This window comes from Macaca nemestrina, chromosome 1, assembly GCF_043159975.1.
Source record: "Macaca nemestrina isolate mMacNem1 chromosome 1, mMacNem.hap1, whole genome shotgun sequence".
Taxonomy (NCBI): domain Eukaryota; kingdom Metazoa; phylum Chordata; class Mammalia; order Primates; family Cercopithecidae; genus Macaca; species Macaca nemestrina.
The window spans coordinates 181288402-181304666 of record NC_092125.1 but is presented as its reverse complement, the minus strand read 5'-3'; the positions used below and the strand labels follow the sequence as shown (position 1 = coordinate 181304666).

Genomic DNA, 16265 nt, shown 5'->3' with positions numbered 1-16265 from the left:
AAATTCCCCACATCTTGTCTTCCCCCAGCCACAGTGGTTCCTGAACACTGGTGGGCCCAAGATTTTCAGTTAAATTTACCTCTAGATAGGTCACCTGGGAAATAATTTATGCATTTAACACATTTCAAACAACAATCAACCTGCTGAACATTGTTTCTGGAATTAGCAAGTTTGTAATGTTTCTATTTTTTTTTTGAGACAGAGTTTTGCTCTTGTTCCCCAGGCTGGAGTGCAATGGTACTATCTTGGCTCACTGCAACCTCCGCCTCCCAGGTTCAAGTGATTCTCCAGCCTCAGCCTGCAGAGTATTGGGGATTAGATTACAGTCATACACCACCACGCCCAGCTAATTTTGTATTTTTAGTAGAGACGGGGTTTCACATTGGTCAAGTTGGTCTCGAACTCCTGACCTCAGGTGATCTGCCCTCCTTGGCCTCCCAAAGTGCTAGGATTACAGGCGTGAGCCACCTTGCCTGGCTGGTTTCTATTTTTATAATGCTAAAATAATAATAATGGCAAGGGGGATTCAGGGATTGTATGTAGTCAGAAGGGCTAAGGAGTAGGGAGAAATGATGCCATTTTAAAGCCTGGGCAGCTGAGGCAGAGAAGAAACATCCATCTGTGGAGCTGACCCAGGTGCAAGCTCCCAAGATCTGCCAGTCTCAGTTGCATGGTTTCATCCTGAAAGCAGCTGCCCTTACTTAAGGGACAAAGTCTTTTAGGAGCTGCCCATGGAAAACAAGGCGTCAAAATCCAGAAGCAACAATTCAAGTTTCAGAATGGTGCTATGAGAAAGGAAAAATGTTAGAGTCACAGGAGTTTGCCCTTTAATTGTAAGTAAGACTTCTTGATTCTAAAAAATTTCCATAGTTCATTCAATTCACTAATTCAGAAGAAAGCGTGCATTGCATGAGATCAAAGAACTGAAAATTTTTAAATGATTTGGGTTGTAGCTGGCTCCCAGCTGCAGGTGTCACTAATCTCCAATGTTTGGTTACTGTATTTGTGTTGGTTTTGAGACGGAGTCTTGCTCTGTCACCCAGGCTGGAGTGCAGTGGTACAATCGAGGCTCACTGCAACCTCTGTTTCCTGGGCTCAAGCAATTCTTGTGTCTCAGCCTCCCTAGTAGCTGGGATTACAGGCGCCGGCCACCATGCCCAGCTAATTTTTGTTTTTAGTGTAGACGGAGTTTCTCCATGTTGGCCAGGCTGGTCTTGAATTCCTGACCTCAGGTGATCCACCTGCCTCAGCTTTCCAAAGTGGTAGGATTACAGGCGTGAGCCACCGTGTCCGGCCTGGTTACTGTATGTGGATAAATCTCAGGACAAGATGAGGCTGGGACAGGCTCCTCCCACAACAGTGACACATGCATGCCTTTGGTTACAACAAAGGCCTTTTAAGAACTTCAGTCTCCAAGTCTGGTGGGAGGCTTTGTCTTGCTTCCTCAGCCTGGAGGTTCTGTTTTGAAAGAGCAGAGAAGCAGACTGAAATTGAATGGGTTGCAAAGGAGAAATTTTGGAGCCATAGAAAACTTTTTATCTATCAAAATAGGCCATTTCTAACTCTAAATTTAGAACTTTAGAGTTCTAAATTCTGGCTGGAACTTTAGAGGATAATAGTGGTCCCTAACCCTCTTAGGAAGCACTGGGTTGGATACACACCCTAAGGGGAGTAGGTTGGGTCGGGAACCCTTCCAGCCACTTTTCTTTGCTCTATAGGTTATCTTATGAAGGCTAACCACCCTCCTTTTCATTCTAGATTATTGCTGTGTTGCATACACGTGACCGCAATTAAGTGTTAAATCTCACATCTGTGGAAGTTTTGATAGCTCACTTCTGATAAGATTGGCCAGCCAGGTGCAGGTGCCGGTGGTGGGCGCCTGTAATCCTAGCTACTCAGGAGGCTGATGCAGGAGAATCGCTTGAACCTGGGAGGCGGGGGTTGCAGCGAGCTGAGATCGTACCACTGCACTCCAGCCTGGCCGACAGAGATACTCTGTCTCAAAAAAAGGCCAGAGGACTCCTGGGGAAAAGTCACTTGTGTGTGCTTCCTGCTCTGTGACCCACTAAAAGCTCTGCTGTTAAGGGCAAGGAAGCATGGTCCAGCCCTGTTATCCCCCAAAAGGACACACACAAAGCTCAGTTCTCGAGCTGTGCTTAGGCAATACTATAGTGATCAGTAAGCTAAATGTATTTGCTTCACTTCTAACCTTTTTTAAAAGTGATCTTGAGGAATGCTTTGTTGATCTTGAATTCATGCTTCAAAAAGGGGGTGGGGGAAGATGGGGTATTTCTAAGAAATGTAGAACATTTCAGTTTTGAATATTAAATCTATTACAACTACAGACCCCTTCATAGTCTCCATCCATTCAAAAATACAAAGCCAAAGGAGAATTTCTTGGAAAAAACTAAGGAAGTCCCCCAGGTAACCAGCCGAAGAGGATGAAGAGGAAAGGCTTTCCCTGCCCTCAAGAGGGAAGCCACAGCAGCCGTTTGTCACGTTACTGCTACCCTGGCTTTTAAAAAGTGACAGGGATCAGGACTTTTGTTTAGGACTTTGATGGATACTCTGTAGTTGAGTATGAAATCCCTACAATGAGTTAGAGTTAGTTTCCTAAATAAATAAACATGGCTACATAAAATTTTATATATATATATTTTTTTCTTCCAGTTAACAGTCTTTTTTCTTGGGTGGGTGGACCAAACCCAAGATCCAGCCTTCCCCTTACTTCCCACCAAGTAGTACCAAAAACAACTTTCCTCCTCCACTAAAAGTCCTTAGGGAAGCAGGAAGGCTAGTGCAGCAGCTGTCAGGGATAAAGGCACAGGCAGAGCTGGGGTGATGGAGTTGTCTGGGACAGGCTACCACTAGCCCACTGGAGTCACGGAACCCTGACCCCACCCTCAGCAGGGGAGGTTCCCGATCACCCTCAAGTTCTCCCATCCCATAGTTATATCTTTTAAAGGCACATCTAGAAGTGGTGCAACTGGAGGCAGGTGTAAGCTATACACAGTTGCCACGCAGGGGTTAAGGGGCTGCAGGACTCCATGGCACAGAGGAACGAAGGTGTCCTTGCCCTCATCCAGACTGGGGGCAGGGGGAGACAGCAGGGAGATGGGCTCCTGGAACCCAGCCTGTTTCTGTAGAGGCCCCGAAGGGGCCAACAGGAAAGACCAGGGTTGGGGTCAGTAGTGCAGGTGCTTAACAGTTCTTTGGTGCTTGGGTAGCAGCATCTCTCTTATGTACAAAGGCTTCTGAAGCCAGCAAAGCTGGGGAAGTCAACTCCTGCACAGTCGCGGCCTGACTCCTCTCCTGGTGCTGGCCATCGGCTACACAGGGGTGCAAAGCACAAGAAGTCAGTCTAAACTGCAGTGAAAACACAAAGATTTTAGAAAGGGTTTCCTGAAGATAGTTAAACCCTGGAAGGTTACCTTCTCTCCCCAGTTCTACTGAGGAACATCAGAAACTCAGCCCATAAGCCCTACCCAACAGTTTGGCCTCTTGGTCTTTCTCATAGATGAGAAACTCCTAGGTTTTCTCTCCAGATATGAGTTGAATAGTTAAGTAAAAGAAGGGGGCAAAAGTTCTAAAGGCCCAGAGAACTGCCCACCTCACAAGCCCCTGGGCTCCAGAACCAGCCAGTTCTCCGTGACCATCTGCACATCCTGGCCACTCAGAGGCTCCCGCAGCCTCACCTTCACTTCCAGCTTCCCCCCGGTGGGCTTCCTTCCATCCAGGACCTGTGAGGGCCACAGAGAGGGAGATGGTAACTAAGGGGACAGAGATGGGGAACAGGCAGGTCCCTACATTCCCAGAAAAGAAGTGAGAGGAGCTAAGATGTCCTGTGGCATGAACACAGGAGTCTCCATTCATGACAACCCTACCCTCCCAGTATTTAGAGGAGGAAGCGGTGGTGGTTTTAGGTGAGTCTTATTTAAAAAGTAATAAATAAATCTAGACAAGCATGCTAGAGCTCTGTTCATTTTCTCCTCAATCCCCACGGCAACTTCTGGAAGAAACATTGGTTGAAGAAGCAGCCTTCCACTGACCTAAACCCTCACTTCACAGATGGCCAAGACAGAGAAGCAGATGCCTCTATGTGGCAGAGTCAGCACTGGAACCCCATGCCCAGGGTTTCTTCCCCTTCACCACACTACTCCCTCTTCTGGGCAGAAGATGGGGCAGTCAGGATACAAAGCAGTACAACAGGCCCAAGAAGTCCAATCACCCTCAGTGGCTCCAATAGAGACCAGGGCCCACTTAAGAACAACTTCCCCAGGCAGGCAGTAGGGGTAGGTGTGCTGCAGTGGGAAGAGCCTCAGCCTACACAGGTTATCAGTAAGGAGCTGGTCGTGGCTCTGCCAAGACACATCATATGAGCTTACAGAACCCCCTTTCCTCTTGGATCTGAGTTTCCTCGTTTGTCAGAGGCAAGGTCGTATAGTCCTTGCCTGTGGAATCCACTGAGTTCATGGAAACAAGGAGGCTGCCTTCTGCTGGGTCCCTCTATGAGATTTCTCAGACCTTCTGAACCTCTCCATCTGTGAAATGAGGATTCCACCTACTCTAAGCACACTTGTGGAGAATTTCAAATTAAGTAATGAGCACAAAAACCTACAACAAGGTGTGGTGTTCAGTGCATACTGGCTCTTGTTGTACCAACCCCTTTGGCTTGCCCACACCCCAGTCCCTACCTCCACAATTTCTCTGATCTCACACTCATTCTCCAGCCGCTCCAGTTTCAGGTGTGCTGTGCCAACCAGTTTGTCGCTTCTGAAGAAGGACCTGGGGAGCCAAGAAGCAGCAGAGGATTGGACTGGGCAGGGAAGGCAGGAATGTGCTGGCTGAGCTCATGCAGGGGCAGCAGTGACAAATGCTTTTCCCTCCTCCCAGCCCGCGTGGCAGTGTGACTGATGGGAGCCTCACCCTTTGTGGAAAATCTCAAACTTGATGCCTTTGCTCTGGATCACCCTCTTGAAGCCCCGGTGGTTTCGGTTGATGTTTAGTTTGAAGAGTTGATCAAATTCTGGCAAAGGGGGAGAAAGCAAGGAGGGGCTTGGCTCTCGGGATTTCCTGAGGAAGTGGAAATGGAGGCCCAGGGCTGGCTGCCTTCCCCCGATCTCTCCACCTGCATTTTGGGGTGACTGCCTCCAAAGGGTGGTAGAGCATCGAGGTCCTGGCCTTGGAAGTGAGTTTTTGTACTCTTTTTAGACATAGATTATAACAAAGTAGGAAAGACTTGGAATTGGGATACAGAATTCCCGGGTTCATATCCCATTTCTACCACTTCCTTGCCATGAGGCCCCAGGCAAGTCCCTGTACCTCTGCGCATTTCTCCAACTACAGAAGAGGCATGTTAACAGCACCTTTATCTCCCAAGCGGGGTGGATCGAGTAAGGGCATAGATGGGAACCCACTCTGGAAACACCAGTGCTGCCCACACTCTCTGAGAGAGAGGAGAAAGAGGCCCACATGTGGCCCTCACCTGGAGAATTTGTGTTCTTCACCACAGCTGTTTTGCTTTTTTGAGCTTGGTCCTAAGCAGTGAGGAGGGAGAAGTCAGGACAGCGTATAAACACAGAGGCACACAGGGCAAGCACTGCAGCCAGGCCTCCCAGGGATGGGAAGAAAGTGAGCACAGGGTCCTGGAATGCAAGGCGGGTTTCAGAGGATCCTACTTCTACCTGAAGCTCACCGAGTTAGGATAGTGAAACTCAAACCGCACAAAAGCATCCAGGTCATCCGGAGTCACCCCTGGGAAGGAGAAAAGGGAGTCAAGTCAGAGGGAGTGGCCAGGAGCCTAGCACTTGGAGTGGAGTGTCCGGGCAAGAGCCTCCTGGAGTAGGGGCGGCCCTAGGGTTACCTGGAGGGGCTGGGAGGTTCATTCCCCGGACAATGATCAGATGCATTTCTGTGCTGTTGAGTTCGGAAAAGATCCTAGAGCCAAGAGGGAAGGAGAAAATGCTCAAAGTGAAGGACAGTGGTGGAACAAGGTCCCTTCTTCCAGGGCCTGTATGCTCAGCTGGGTGGTGACAGGAGGGAGGGAAGGCAGAGCTGGTATGCAGACCTTGGTCACTGACTTCTGGTCCAGAGCTCTTTCCACAGCACCTGGACAGCTGTGCGCTCTTCACTGGCATGCACCCTGTCCTACTCCTCAACAGCCCCAGTGCCCACAGTGGGGCTAGGCTTGGCAAGCCTCACTAAAGGGGCAGAAGTCTCTGGCCTGGGCTCCCAGCCTCCTGCCCCTCCCTGCCTGGAGCCCCTGTTTCCCTAGGCCTTGGTACCTCACAGTCTGGAATGTCTTCAACTCAAAGTGGTGGCTGGGAGGGTCGAGGCCCTGAGCCTGGGCCAGCTGCAGGATCTCCAGCTGTTTCCTGCGGTCCTGAGCAAGCTTCTCAAATCTGACAGGGATGGGTACGTCAGCATGACGATGGATTTTCTGCTCCCCACCCCAGGAGCCCAGCCCCAGCCCTTGCACTTACCGGGTGGTCTCAGCCACGTTGCCCTGGTGCATGAACTGCTTGGAGAACAGGAGGCACTTCTGAAAATAGAGGCCCAGAGTGACTCCCGAGCCCAGAGCAGGACCTGCCTCGGTTGGCATTCAAGGGTAGACTTCTTAAAGCTTCAACCTTCCTCTGTAGCCTAACCTCTCTCCTCCCATAACACAACCCCAAGGGCACTACTCCCAAGTCCCATCAGGTTTCTCTGCCTACACTTTTGCCATTTTCTCTTCTGAGGTCAGCCATGCCCCAAATTAGCAACTCCTTCCATCAAAACCTAATTCAAACATCCCCTCAGAAGGCAGCCTTTCCAGAACAGGTGGCAGTTCAGATAGATACACACATAAACATACACGCACATCACAATGTTCTTTCCCTCTTCTCTATTGTTTGAACTCTGTACCACCCTGAAAGAGGGGTATTATCACCCCATCTCACAGATGAGGAAAATATAGTTCAGAGAGGGAAGTGCCTTGCCCAAGTTACACAGCAAGTAAGTGGAAGAGCTAAGAATTTGAGTCCAGGGCCGTGTGGTCTGAGCTCCAGGCCTTCTTCCATGGGGAAGCTGTGGGCACAGAGGGGAGGAACAGACGAGGGGCCTGCTGACCTCTTGTTGCTCCAGAAGCATTTTTTGCAGCTGGGCATACACCTCCTCCACCTTCTGGGAGAGTCGCAGGTCCTCATGGTGGATGAGGATGAAGTCACCCTCCTCATCCGTCAAGGGCGAAGGCACCTACCCAGGTCACAAGGCCCCTCGGGCCCCAAGAGTCAGATTACTCCTCTACCAAGTCCAACAAAGGCAGGAACCCAAACTAAACAATTCCTCAGCTTCTACTACAGTCCACTGATGACAATTCATCGCCTCCCATTCTATCCCAAGATAACACTCTTGCCTCTCATGGCCTGGCCCAGCCTTGTCATCTCTGACCACGGGCAGCCCACCTTCCCTTCTCCTGGTTTCCTTTGGGGCCGTGAGTTAGAGGGGTATAAGCAAAAGGCTCTTTCCCAGCTGTCATCATGTCCTGTCCAAACCCCACCTCATCCCAGAAGCTGCCCTCGTTCACAGCCTGTCAAGCCTGCCAGTCACCTTCTCCGCCTGAGAAGTCCTGGTGGTTAACCAGGTGGGACTCACCTTGGACAGATCAACAGGTCTGCCAGCTCGGGCCTGGATGATCTGAGCCTCAAGACATTTGGCCACCCGCAGATGGGCTTTGGCCTGCTCCAGGTCCTGGCTTCGCTTGGCCTGCAGGGCTGCCCGCTGGTACTGCAGTTTCCGTGCCTCCAGCAGTGCCAGCTGCTCCCGCACTGAAGGGAGAAGGCTACTGGTTAGGGCCACACCTGCCCTCCCTAGGCCCTCAGTTCTTTACCCTGCTTGTCCCCAACTCACCAGATGGACTAGGTGACTCCTTAGAACTTGAGGCCTTGGGCTCAGGCAGGGGCTGAGATGAAGGGACCGCGGGCCGTGCAGGTTTCTTGGCCACTGGGGCCTGTGCTGGGGGCTCACCCTGCAGGTGCCCAGGAGGCTGTTAGGAGGGGATCTGTTCCCCAGCATGGCCAAGGTGGCTCCCAGACTTGCTTGGGCTATCTTCCTAACACTGTACTAAATCACTGTGTGACCTGAGATGGGTGGCTTCTCTTCCTGGGCCCTAAAAGATCTGAGAGCTAGAAGCAGCCTCAGAAGCTCTCACATCTAACCTCCCCAACAGGAGACAGACTGCAGGATAATGGGGACAGAGCCGGAGCTCTGGGTTCAGAAAGACCTTGGTTTGAATCCTAGCTCTGCTATTTCCTAGCTGGGTGTCCTTGGACAAGTTTTTTCTCTGTACAGTGGAGAAAAGAATATGTACCTTATTGGGCTTGTTAGTATGGACAACAGGGTCTGGGTTTACCCCTCACCTGCTATTCTCCCCACCAGCCCTGAAGTCGATCCCTCAGCCAAACCTCGTCCTCGTCTTCATCAGCTGGGCCTGTATCCTCTGCGGAGGCCAGTTTCTCTGCAGCTGCCAATGTCGCTGCCACTGAGTCCTCTTCAACACCCATAGTGGGCTCCAGGCCAGGGATAGGGGGAAATCCTGTGGGAAAGAGACAGCATGGGAGGGGCAGGGAGCAGCCTCAGAGCAGCACAGAGCTACCCAGGGCTCTCTCTGGGGCATGGCTCTGCTGAGCATGGCTGGGATGGATGGCTCCACAGTGGGAGGGCAGATGCATGAGAAGTCATCCCCACTGGCTGTCCCCCATTCCCTTCTTGCCCAGGGACCACCTCCTCACAGCACCCCTAGGCCATGCCCCACTCACCTGGAGGAACAGGCAACTCAGCAAAGTTGACTTTCCGTCCTGCTCTGTGTGCTCGAATAGCATCTTGATATTGCTGCAAGGGGAGGAAGGGAGGGGCCTGTGGTTGGCAGCAGCCCATAGGCCCCCTGCCCAACATAACACACAGTGGGGCAAGGAGACGGAGACTGGTGGGAAGACAGCAGCCCTGGGAGAAAAAAGATCCTTGAGGCAGCAAGAGCCCCAGAGAGACAAAGAGATGAAGGTTCAGAAAAGATGAGGACTAGCCGGAGGACCAGGGAGACAGAGCACCCAGCCAGGGAAGAGGCCAGCACAGGCAGGGGCTGCACAGCCGCGGGCCCACCTTGGCAATGCGCTCATGCATCCGAGCCTTGCGCTCATCCCCACCACTCCGGGCCTGGATGCCTGCCTCGCGGTACTTGTTCAGCCTTTGCTGCAGGGCATCTAGCACTGTCGGTGACTCTGTAGGGGCCACTTGAAGGAAAGAAGGAAGAAGTGGGCATCAGCTCAGCCTGCCCCCCAATGCCTGCAGGTCCCCACACCACAGTCCCACCATCCTGCCCTACCTGGGGTTGCTGGGATGTCAGGGGCCTTCACTGGCTGCACTCGCTCCACAGCTGGGGGAATGACTGAGGGTGCTGTGGGAGCCTGAGACGGCTGCCGGGGCTTCAGATCTGGGGGACCCAGAGTAGAAGTGTAGGTGGGAGGGCCTGGTCAGCCCCAGGCCTGCTACTCCTCCCCAACCCCACCCCAGCCTGAGCAGATACATACTGACCCTCAGGTGCCGGAGGCATGGCACTCAGATCCACGGGCTGCCCCTTCTCCAGGGCCTCCAGGACAGCACCGAATCTCTGCAGAAGTTGGAAAAGCAGGTGTGGGCAAAAGCCGGGGGACTCCAAGAGCCTGGGCTGAAACAACCCCCACTCAGGCCAATCTCACTCAATCTCAGTCTAGCTCCCTTTCTGAGCCTCAGTTTCCCCCATCTATAAAATGAGGGTGGGTGGCCTGAGCCAGATGCCATACCTTCCCAATCCTCATGAGCTCTCGCGCACGGTCTAGCTCGCCAGCCCGCTTGGCACTGAGGGCAGCCACTTTGTACTCTCTCTGTCGGGATGACAGCAGGGCCCGTGGGTCTGGGTCTGGGTCTGAGTCTGAAATGGGCTGGGCAGAAACGCCAGGGAGGCTGGTCTCAGGTTGGGAGGGGTTGTCTATAAGGAAGCAAACAGTCCCCAGAGAGCACATGAGCATCACAGAAGAAGGTGCCCATGGACCTCACTGGCCTGAGGATGTCCTGGGGAGGATGTGACCAATGGTAATGAACAGTGGTGGCAGGTTGGGGAGACAGGCTGTGGGCTATGACCCCAGGAACTAGACCAGGATTTGGGCATCTGCAGATACCTGACTCCAAGGCAGGGGGAGCTGGAGGGTCTGCCTCAGGGCTCCTGTTGGCTGGTTCCTGGGGGACCAGGGGCCGCTTTCCTAAGGCCACTGGAGGTGGGATCTCATCCTCATTGATCTTTCTGCCTCTCCTCACAGTGGCTAGCTGCGACTCCAAGGTCTGAGGGAGAGAACTGGTCCAGAAACCCAGCCAGCCATCTTAGCCCAGACCCTGCTCCAAGACAGGCCAGAGGTGGCTCCCCCACCCCCAAAGTCTGGTGGGGTGACCTCCCCTCCACTGGTGCAATCTCCACCAGCCGCCTTCCATGAAGTCCCCTCCCCTGCCCTGCTCCCAGCCTAGCCCGACTCACCTTCAGGCCGCGCTCGCAGCGCCTAGCTTTGGCTGCTTCGCCTGCCTCTTTGGCGCTGGCCGCAGCCTCTCGGTAGTTGCGAATTCGTTCCTCCAGCAAAGCGTGCAGCCCCTGAGATGCTCCGGCCTATGAACAATTCGGTTAAGGGCCTGGCCACTCCAGGGCCTGCTAGGCCTACCATTCTCCCTCTGCGGAAGCTGCCCCCAGAAGATGGAGCTCTGGGACTCCAGGAGAAAGAAGAGCCTAAAAGCCTCAAGGCAGGAAGCAAAGGCTCACTGGAGAGGCCAGAGGCCATGGCAGAGGCAAATACAGAGCCCCAGTTGGTGGAAGCCAGGAAATGGCTCCCGGGGGTGGTCTGGGAGAACAGAGAGGCCTTTGAGACTGGCAGCCACGGAGGAGTTTCTTGTGCTCAGTTTCTGCTTGGGGCGGCTGCCGGAGGAGGGTCCTGGAAAGGGTGACTGCGGCCTTGCCGTGCAGGCCAGGCCACACACATGTTATGTCTGGGCACACAGGAGCATCAGAGGCACAGGGGCCCTGCGCCAGAACCCACCTGAGCTGCTGGGGCTGAAGCTGTCAGGACAGCTGTCTGCACTGGAGGTTCAGTGTCTTCTAGGCCCTTCTCCTCAGAGCCGCCTGGGCCAGCTGCCTCATTACCATCCAGGGGCTCAGTCTCCTCGTCCACACCTAAGACCTCCTGCAGCTCCGTCTAGGGAGACAAAACACAGCCCAGGAGCTTGGGGGCCTCAAGACCATACCCACGACATGACCTGAGAGTAAAGGACCCTCTCTCCCAGCGATATTCCCTAACGTCAGTCACTGTGCCTCAGTCCCCTTCACCAAAACATTTCTTTAATCTGACCAAGGATAGCCTCGAAAACAGTAATTACTCCAAATCTGAGAATTCTCAACCGCAGAGCTTAGCCCAGAAGTTAGAGACACGCCACCCATTGTACGGCCAGGAGGGGCAAGCACTCACTCAGAGTCAGAGAACAGAGGGGCACCCCCAGCCTCTCTCCACTGCCCTCTCCTCCACCAGCCCCAAGCTTGCCTCAGAGCCCTGGGATACCAGCCTGGCAGACACACCAGCAGCTCTGCATCTTCCTCCAGCCCTTCCTCCTCCTCCTCCTCCTCCTCCACATCCCGCATACAGTCTGCTGCCAACTTCTCGATGTGGGCCATGGGCAGGGGGGCTGGGGGAAGAAGGTCACAGCAGGTCAGCACAGCACAGGTAAGGTCGGGGATGAGTAAAGGAGGGGCTTGGTAGATCCACCCAGACAGAAATCCCCCTTCCCTCCCACGGCAGAGGCCCACCTGGAAAACTGCTCTTCCTCTAGACCTAGTTCAAAAGACCCTCAACAGGGAACCCTTCCTCGGCCCCCCACCAAGCAACAAGCTGCTCCTTTCTCTGCACCTCCGCCTACAGTAGCCTGACATAGACATGACCATCCACTCTCTCCAACCTGCAACCACACCTTTCACATCTGAAAAGATTTTCAAAGTCCAATTGAGCTTCACAACAAATCTGCAAGATGGATAATATCCCCTTTTCATATACTGAATAAACTGAGAAACTTCCAACATTAGTTTTCCTATCACTGCAATCCTAGTAAGTGGCAGAGCTAGGATTCAAACCTAGGCTTGTGCCACCCCAAGGCAGGAGCAGCGAGCCCCTTCCTAGGTCCTCCCATTATCCTCAGCTCAGGGACATACAGAATGGTGGGGATGGGCGGGGGAATTCTCTGAGGGTTCCTGGTGAAAAGAGAGGAAGATTTAGACCTCCTGATCCTCCCAGGCCTAAAGTCTCTGTTCTCATCTGGGCTGTGGAGGGAGATTTCACTTAACTCACTGGACACAATTTCTATGTATTTCCTATGTACCCAGTTCAGTCTGTGCTAACTGGGCCCCTACCCTACACCAGTACCGTGGCTAGGGCTAAGGATGGGGACCTGAGTCAGTCTGAGAAACACATTTGTCCACAATGGGGAGGGGCCAGCCCAGGCCATGACACAAGGTGGGGAAGCAGGGTGAGGCCGCCTCTTGGAGGGAGTGCTGCAGAAGGTACATGGGTATTGGAAGGACCAGGGGATCTGGCTGGCTCCCTCCAGCTGCAAGGGAACCCCTCTACCATCTTGTCCCAGCCTGTGCCCATCTTGTCCCAGCACCAAGCCCAGCCCTGTGTCCAAACTCACCCTGCCCCTTGGGTGCTGGCTTCTTGCCTGTAGTTTGTGCTTCCCCTGTGAGAGCCAGCAGCTCAGCCTCCAGGTCCTCATCATCTTCAGCCTCATCTATGCCCAGCAGCATGTCCTCAGGGCCAAACTCCATAAACAGCCCCATCTGAGAGCAGAGCAGGACTCTCAGGAACCACACAACAGGGAGGGTAGAGCCCAGCTCCAGAGCCAGACTTGGGACTCTCCATGTCCCCATCAGTGGCTCCTTCAGCCTGTGAGGCCCAATGTGCAGAAAGAAACTGAGGCCTGCAACATTACTCCTTGAGAAACCTTCCTAGGGACTCAACAAAAAACCCAGCAAGGCCACACTGAAACTGAGACAGTCTTGTGAGAGAGTCAGAATTTAAAACACACTACCATTATTACGACTAACAGCAATAGCTGCCATGTACTGTTCTTAGTGTTCTATGTGATTATCTTAACTATCTCAGGTAATTCTCACAATTCTGAGAAGGTCCTATATTTTAAAACTCTGGTAAAACATATACAATATGAAATTTATCATCTTAACCACTGTTAAGGGTGAGTTCAATGGCATAAGGACATTCACACTATCCTGCTACCATCGCCATCATCCACCCACAGAACTCTTTCCATGTTGTAAAACAAACTTTCTACCCATTAAACATTAACCCCCCTTCCTCCCCTCCTTCCAGCCTCTGGTAAGCACCATTCTTCTGTTTCCATGAATCTGACTACTCTAGGTAGAGGTACATCCTTTTTTTTTTTTTTTTCCTGAGACAAAGTCTGGCTCTGTTGCCCAGGCTAGAGTGCAGAGGTGCTATCTTGGCTCACTGCAACCTCTGCCTCCCGGGTTTAAGTGATTCTCCTGTCTCAGCCTCCCAAGTAGCTGAGAATACAGGCACATGCCACCACACCAGCTAATTTTTGTATTTTTAGTAAAGATGGGGTTTCACTATGTTGGCCAGGCTGGTCTCAAACTCCTGACCTCAGGTGATCCACCCGCCTCAGCCTCCCAAAGTGCTGGGATTACAAGCGTGAGCCACGGTGCCCAGCTTACATTCTGTTTTTATCCCAATGTTCAGATGAAACTGAGAGTCTTGTGAGACAGTCAGAATTTAAAACAAGCTCTTTGCGACTTGAGTCTATGCCCTCTACCCCACCTCCTTTCTTACCTTTTTAAAGACAGTAAAAATGGACTAAGAAATCTCAAGACGTAGGCCCAGAAGAAATAAAGGAAGAAAATTGGTGAGGAAACCCCCCTGTTCTTCCACTTGGGGCACAGCCATCTGTTCCTAGGCAGTGAAATCCTCCCACTGACTACCGCCCTCACACCCTGGCATCCCTCACTAACAAGCAAAGTTGTGACCCTATCTGAGGAACCCATGAGAGCACTGAGGTCCCATCAGAACATCCTAAACTTTGGTGATTCCTGAACCCTCTCCCCACTTGTGTGTGACAGGGACTAGTAGGAGGGTGCCTAAGGGCTCTGCCACCTCCAGGAGATACTGCTCCAAGTCTCTGAACTAATGGGGGAACTACATGTGATCCAGTTTGCCTAAGCTGTCTAGGGACTCTCATCCCCAAACCGACCCAGTAGCCTAGAAGGCTAAGTTCCATACCTGCTTGGCAGCGGCCACCCCTTGGCCTCTGGCCTGAGGGCCCTTCCGAGGTCTTGGCCCTGGCATCGTGGCAGCCTAGATACCTATGGAACAGTTACAGAGATTCAGGCTGGAGTAGCCCATAAGCCCCGCCCCCAACAGTGCTACCTGTGGTAAGGTGTGGATAGTAAACTCCCAAAGAAGGCAATGCTGAACACCAAAGGATGGATTACCTTTAATTAAAGCACTGAAGCAGCACAGGCCATGGAAGGGATGGGGATCACCTGTCAATGGGTTTACTGGGGAGTGTTCTGAACGGACTCAAATTTAAAAAGCACATTCAGGGAAGTACTCTAGGTTCAGGGTGGGTGGAAGGCTGGGTAGAATTCAGAAAGGTTCTAAAGCTGTGTTTATGGAAGCTACAGCTGGCTATTTAATTTTAAATTGCAATGAATTAAAATGAAATAAAGCTAAAAATCCAGTCCATCAGCCACAACAGACACATTCCAAGTGCTTAACAGCCATATGTGGCAAGGGGCTATGACCAGACAGCACACACACAGAACATTTTCATCATCCAAGGACACTTCATCAAAGTTCCATCTCACAGCTGTGCTCTGGAGAAAGCTGTCCCAGCATTCTGATTCCCATAAAGATCTCACAGTCATTCACAGGACCTCCTGCGTCAGACTGTGTGATGGGCACTGGGAGCGCAGAAATGAATCTAAGACGGCCTCAGCCCTCAAGGACCATGTATATGGTGGAGGTGGACTACACGGGGTTGCCCCAGGGGCTATGGGTGCCCTGAGGTGACCCCTTCTTCAGCACTGGGAAAAAAGCCGCCTCCTTCGAGGCGGTGATGCCTGGGCTGAGTCACGCAAATAAGTTGGAGGAAAGAGGGGAAGAGGATTTCTAGCCGAGGGAACACCTGATGGCTCTGAAGTGGGGAGCAGCTTGGCTCGTACAAGGGAACCTGAGGCCTGGTATGACTGGGGCATAAGCGGTGAGGCTGGAATGCACAAGCCGAGATGGAAGCGGCACAACATGAAAACCTCTAAGCCGAAAAGTGTTTGGGCATTATTCTGAGGGCGCTGGGAAAGAAGTGGCAGAATCGGATCGGTGTTTCAGAAACCCCACTCTGGCGGCAAAGGGTAGCTGCACAAGAGGTAGGGGAAGGCAGGAAGCCGGCGCATCTCGCCACAGCCCAGGCGGGGAGACCAGCTGACGGGCGTGGGGGCGGCGGGGAGCGGGCAGAGGAGCTGGCTGGGGCTCCGGGAGACTCTCAGTGTCAGATTTCGGGACTTAGGTGAGCGGCAGGGCCCCGGGAGTGACCCCGGCTCAGGTGAAAGCGAGGCCAGTCAGACACTCCAAGGCTGCGGCCCCGATGACAGAGCCTGGCCTCAGGAGAGATGGGCAACGGAGTCCGTAGGGGGAGGCGACACGGGACCCCCACTCCCGCGCTGCGGGACGCGCCGCCCTGCCCCGCCCGCGCCGCCTCCATCTCCCCCGCGGTCCCCCGGAGCTCCCCACGCCGAGGGGCGGGGACGCGGCATACCTCGCGGTGAATCCCAGCCAAACCCCGGCCTTCTCCCAGCCGGCACCGCCCTGGGCTCCCGCGGGCCCTGGGCCGCAGCGGTAGCGACAGGAAGCGCCCGCCGGGGAGGCGGCTCGCGCGCAACACGTGACCCCACTAGCCGACGGCCGGCAGTGCGCATGTGCACAGCCCCCTCAGGCTCCGACAGGTGACACCAGGGCGGGGTTCGCAGTGCGCAGGCGCGTTCGGGCAGGTAGCGCGGGACAAGAGCGCTGGGCGGTTCCGCCCGGGCGTCCACTGGCAGGCTCAAATGAGGTCGCGGGGCCCAGCCCTCGCCCACTTGCAGCCTCTCCGCCGACCCTCCTCCCTCACGCAGCCCAAGGCGCTGAGCGCTTGCTCGC

The 16265-nt window shown here is 53.5% G+C and overlaps 1 protein-coding gene across 4 annotated transcripts; it reads right to left on the bottom strand.

Moving 5' to 3' along the window:
* Positions 1-766: 766 nt before the first annotated feature.
* On the bottom strand, positions 767-16031 carry LOC105495052 (coiled-coil and C2 domain containing 1B). 4 transcript variants are annotated; one of them, XM_011764202.2, is made up of 25 exons: positions 15886-16031; positions 14352-14434; positions 12730-12874; positions 11624-11730; positions 11091-11246; positions 10541-10666; positions 10191-10350; positions 9816-10000; positions 9568-9643; positions 9359-9466; positions 9136-9266; positions 8796-8868; positions 8442-8572; positions 7888-8005; positions 7633-7805; positions 7108-7233; positions 6483-6541; positions 6285-6401; positions 5864-5937; positions 5696-5754; positions 5486-5537; positions 4927-5026; positions 4695-4785; positions 3611-3740; positions 2637-3329 (listed from the first exon to the last, which is right to left on the bottom strand). In XM_011764202.2, exons 2-24 carry the CDS (start codon positions 14415-14417, stop codon positions 3612-3614), a joined length of 2562 nt encoding a protein of 853 aa, XP_011762504.2. In that variant the 5' UTR covers positions 14418-14434; positions 15886-16031; the 3' UTR covers positions 2637-3329; position 3611. The 4 variants fall into 4 exon arrangements, with proteins under 4 accessions (XP_070949082.1, XP_011762504.2, XP_011762502.2 ...); XM_071092981.1 differs by lacking the exons at positions 2637-3329; positions 14352-14434; positions 15886-16031 and adding an exon at positions 767-1458 and having other exon boundaries at positions 12730-14341; XM_011764200.3 differs by lacking the exons at positions 14352-14434; positions 15886-16031 and having other exon boundaries at positions 12730-14341.
* Positions 16032-16265: the final 234 nt, after the last annotated feature.